The sequence below is a fragment of the Coturnix japonica genome, chromosome 19 (assembly GCF_054131305.1).
Source record: "Coturnix japonica strain WE chromosome 19, WE-NBRP24, whole genome shotgun sequence".
In the NCBI taxonomy this organism is placed as follows: Eukaryota; Metazoa; Chordata; class Aves; order Galliformes; family Phasianidae; genus Coturnix; species Coturnix japonica.
The window spans coordinates 221,799-225,660 of record NC_140681.1 but is presented as its reverse complement, the minus strand read 5'-3'; the positions used below and the strand labels follow the sequence as shown (position 1 = coordinate 225,660).

General features: G+C 53.2%; 2 protein-coding genes across 2 annotated transcripts; both read left to right on the top strand.

Moving 5' to 3' along the window:
• Nucleotides 1-511: 511 nt before the first annotated feature.
• On the top strand, nucleotides 512-2,067 carry LOC146757712 (fibrous sheath-interacting protein 2-like). Its single transcript, XM_085520583.1, has 4 exons — nucleotides 512-565; nucleotides 1,017-1,142; nucleotides 1,679-1,840; nucleotides 1,948-2,067. The coding sequence occupies exons 1-4, from the start codon at nucleotides 512-514 to the stop codon at nucleotides 2,059-2,061; spliced, it is 456 nt and encodes a 151-aa protein (XP_085376709.1). The 3' UTR covers nucleotides 2,062-2,067.
• Nucleotides 2,068-2,452: 385 nt separating this feature from the next.
• On the top strand, nucleotides 2,453-3,610 carry LOC146757711 (uncharacterized). The gene has a single exon (XM_085519426.1). It carries the CDS (start codon nucleotides 2,453-2,455, stop codon nucleotides 3,608-3,610), a length of 1,158 nt encoding a protein of 385 aa, XP_085375552.1.
• Nucleotides 3,611-3,862: the final 252 nt, after the last annotated feature.

The following is a 3,862-nucleotide window of genomic DNA, read 5'->3' as shown; positions in this document are numbered from 1 at the left end:
CACTCACGGACCACCTCTTCCCTGACTAAAGGGAAATCTCCCATTCCCCACACTCTCTCATTAACCTCCAGGGCCTGGGATTCCCGAGGGAGAGCCCTTTCACTAAAGACAGAAGCAAAAAAGGCGTTCACTATTTCCACCTTCTCAGCATCCCTCCTCTCCCTGGAAGCACTCGAGGCCAGGCTGGATGCGTTGTGAGCAACCTGGTCTACAGCGAGGTGTCCCTGTCTATAGCAGGTTGGAACGGGGTGATCTTAAGGGTCCCTTCCAACACAAACCATTCTAAGATTCTAGGACAGAAAAACAGGCCAGCTCTCCCACATTGTTTCAGTGTCATTTACTTATAAAACAAGCTCTGGGACAACCCGAGAAGGTATTTGTTCCACGTGCAGCATCACCTGTGATAGAAACCAAGGAAGCCTACAGCAGGCCTCAGGACTCAGCAAGCCTTTTTGGCTCAAAGCAGGGCCAGCTGGAGCAGCTTACCATGAGTGCACCCAGAAGGGCCTCCATGCAGCTGCAGGCTTGCCGCGTGTCATTGCACGTCATTGTGATGCAACAGTGGGTGAGCGTGACATAAAGCTGCAGGCTGGAACTCCGGCTGGGGTGGCCTCAGTTCGCTGCTGCTGGAGCGAGAGGTGGTAGCGGAAGGTTGCAGCTCTCAGAGAGTTCCTACCAGGAGCCATGGAGCGCTGTGGCAGTGCTGGATTCCGAAATCCAGATGAATTTCTGAGCAGAGCGGGGAAGAGCGGAAAGGTGAGCGCTGCTACATCAAGAGAGGGCTGAGTGCAGCAGCCTGGGGTATGCAGGGCTGCTCTGGGGCTGTAGATGCTCTCCAGAGGCTGAGGGACACTTCTCCTCATGCTGGTGCTGGAGAAGGCTTGCAGGGAATCGCACCTCTCTGCACATCCCAGCATCGGGTACAGAAGTGGGGAGGGAGCTGCCAAAGGGAGCGGAGGTGGGCTGGAGAGGGGAATGGAGTGTCTGAGTGTCCAAGCATGTCTTTGTCTTTCTAGCTCCGACCCGGAGGACAGGAAGTTGGAGCAGGATGTAGCTGGCTGCTGGACCTTCCACTCGGGGTTAAAATCCCTGTGCAGCCCGGCACCAAGCTCCTCTTCGCCAGGAGAAAGCTGGGGGAAAAGGTGAGAGGAGGAGGGAAGCGTCAAAAAGGGCTCTTGTTTCCTGGGGTTGCCGCCATGCCAAGGAGGCCTTGTGGCCACCGGCTCTACTGTGGGACCTATGGCCCTTTGCCCCAACTGCATACGGGAATGAGGGGATGCTTCTGGCTCCACAGCAGGGAGACCACCAAGGGCTGGTCAATAGCAGTGCCCACCAGTCAGGAGAGGGTCTGAAAACTGGGATTTTCACACCGGATGAGCTTATCAGCAGCAGTTCCCTCACCTTATCTGGCACCAGGCAAGCAGGCAGCTGCTGGCCATGTGTTGGGATGCTGGGGCCAGGCACTCATCTGGCACAGCTAGAAATGTGGAGACCAGGCCGTTCCTGGAGGAGGGCGCAACCCTCTGCTCTCCCTCTTGGAGGACTTAGGAAAACCCAGACATGACTGTTTGGGAAAGAGGCAAGAGGCCAGCCTGTGGGTGTGAGCAGCTTGGAAGTGTCTCTGTCTCTTTGCTGCTCTCTCCTTCCCCATTCACACTCTACAACACATCTCTTCCAGCTCCACCAGCCTTCTCCTCAGTTTGACCTGAGAGATCCGTACAGTCGCAATCTGTGCACAGAGTACAACAGCCTGCATGACCCGCATCTGCGGGAGTTCCACAACCGCAAAAACAACCTGCGGAACCTGAAGAAACGGGGCTTGGTCACCGAGGATGGCGACGTAAGTTTGGCTGTTGGGCTGACCAACACGGGTCTCGTCAGGAGGGCTTTCCAGTCTGCCAGGCAGGGGCCTGACACTACAGCCATCTGTCATTGTCTCTTCTGTAGGTTGTCTGCACTCTGAAGGAGTTCAACGAGTACAGGCAGTACCTGACCAGGCTGAAGCTGGAGAAAAAGCAAGCAAAGAGGCGAGAAGAGGTAGGCAAAGCCCAGTATTGGTAGGCACGTGTCAGCAGCATGGCACTGAGGGCACGGGCTTTACTTGATGGATCTGAGGGAGATGGGGAAAGCAGAAAAGGTGAGGGACGGGCTGGTGGTCTAGGCATTGAGGCAAGGAAAGGACAGCTCAGCTCAGAGCTGAGCTAGCACAGCGTGCTGGTGTGAAGGCAGCCTGGAAAGTCGCTTGCTTACAAACAGAGCACTGTGGCAGCCGTTCTCTTCTGCCCTCATTGCAAGGCTGAAGCAGTGTGCTCTCCCTCTTCTGCGTAAAGCAACAGTACTTAGGGTGGGAAGCACTCTCTAAGACAAGACCAAGCATAAACCCTCTGTTCCCTTCCAGGATGAGCTTCTTCGGGAGATTTCCAATTTGAAGAAATCGATCCACAGACTACAGATGGCCAGGGACGAGTTCCGGCCGGGTTCTGTGGATTACAATGCGGGTTCGAAAATCAGACCCACAAAGCTTCATAAACCAGCTGGCCCCTCTCCTTCATGCCATAATCTGTCTGGACAACGCAGAAGGAATGTGGCTTTGATGGAGCATGGCCTTCAAAGAGACTCATGGAGCACAGGGCGTGCAATGAAGCTGCCTGAGAAGTCACCCAAACCTGAGTTGGGCAGGGAAGGCTCCAAACTCCCTAGAAGCATCCGTTCAGTTTCTGCCTCAACCAGTAACTCCAGAGTCCCCAGAAGCATCCAGACTGCTTCTGATTTAACAACAAAGTCCGGAGTCCCCAGAAGCATCCGTACTGCTTCTGCATCAACAACAAACTCTGGAGTCCCCAGAAGCATCCAGACTGCTTCTGCCTCACCAACAAAAAACTCCGGAGTCCCCAGAAGCACCCCTACTGCTTCGGTTTCAACAACAAAGTCTGGAGTCCCCAGAAGCATCCAGACTGCTTCTGTTTCAACAACAAAGTCCGGAGTCCCCAGAAGCATCCCTACTGCTTCTGCCTCACCAACAAAAAACTCCGGAGTCCCCAGAAGCATCCCTACTGCTTCTGCCCCAACAACTAACTCAAGAGTCCCCAGAAGCATCCCTACTGCTTCTGCCCCAACAACAAAGTCCGGAGTCCCCAGAAGCATCCATACTGCTTCTGTTTCAACAACAAAGTCCGGAGTCCCCAGAAGCATCCCTACTGCTTCTGCCCCAACAACTAACTCCAAACTCCCCAGAAGCATCCATACTGCTTCTGCCCCAACAACTATCTCAAGAGTCCCCAGAAGCATCCAGACAGCTTCTGCCTCAGCAACAAAACCACAGCTCCCTGGACATTGCAAATTCAGAGAGATGTCTAAAAAACAAGCAGGGAGTCTTCCAAAGGAGACTGGGACTCGGCTGAGAGAAGTAAAGGGGAAGGGGAAGGCACCGGATCCTCCTGTCTGCTCATATAAGAGGGATTCCGATGAGGACACAGAAAATGAATCCAGGATCCCCCAAAAAGTAGAGTATTTAATTGTTGATGATCTAATACCAACTAATACCTTGCAGGCAATTCCATCCCTGGCTTGGGAAGCTATAGAGATTGAAGTGAAGACAACCTGGAAGTAGAATTCATTTAAATCCAACACATTGCACCTAAGCCAAGCGCTGCTGAGTTATCTGAGTAGCAGCATTTGTCAACAGTTTCTGGCCTGGTTCGGCCCGGTTCCACGCCTAGCGGGGTGGGGGGACCTGCAGATCCAGGACCCAGGGAAGGGAAAAGGGAAAAAAAGGGAAAACAAGTAGAGAGATGGGCCAAAAACCAAACCAGTGGCAACAAATTAGTTCTAATTGGTTTAATTAATTTTAATTTCTTTAATT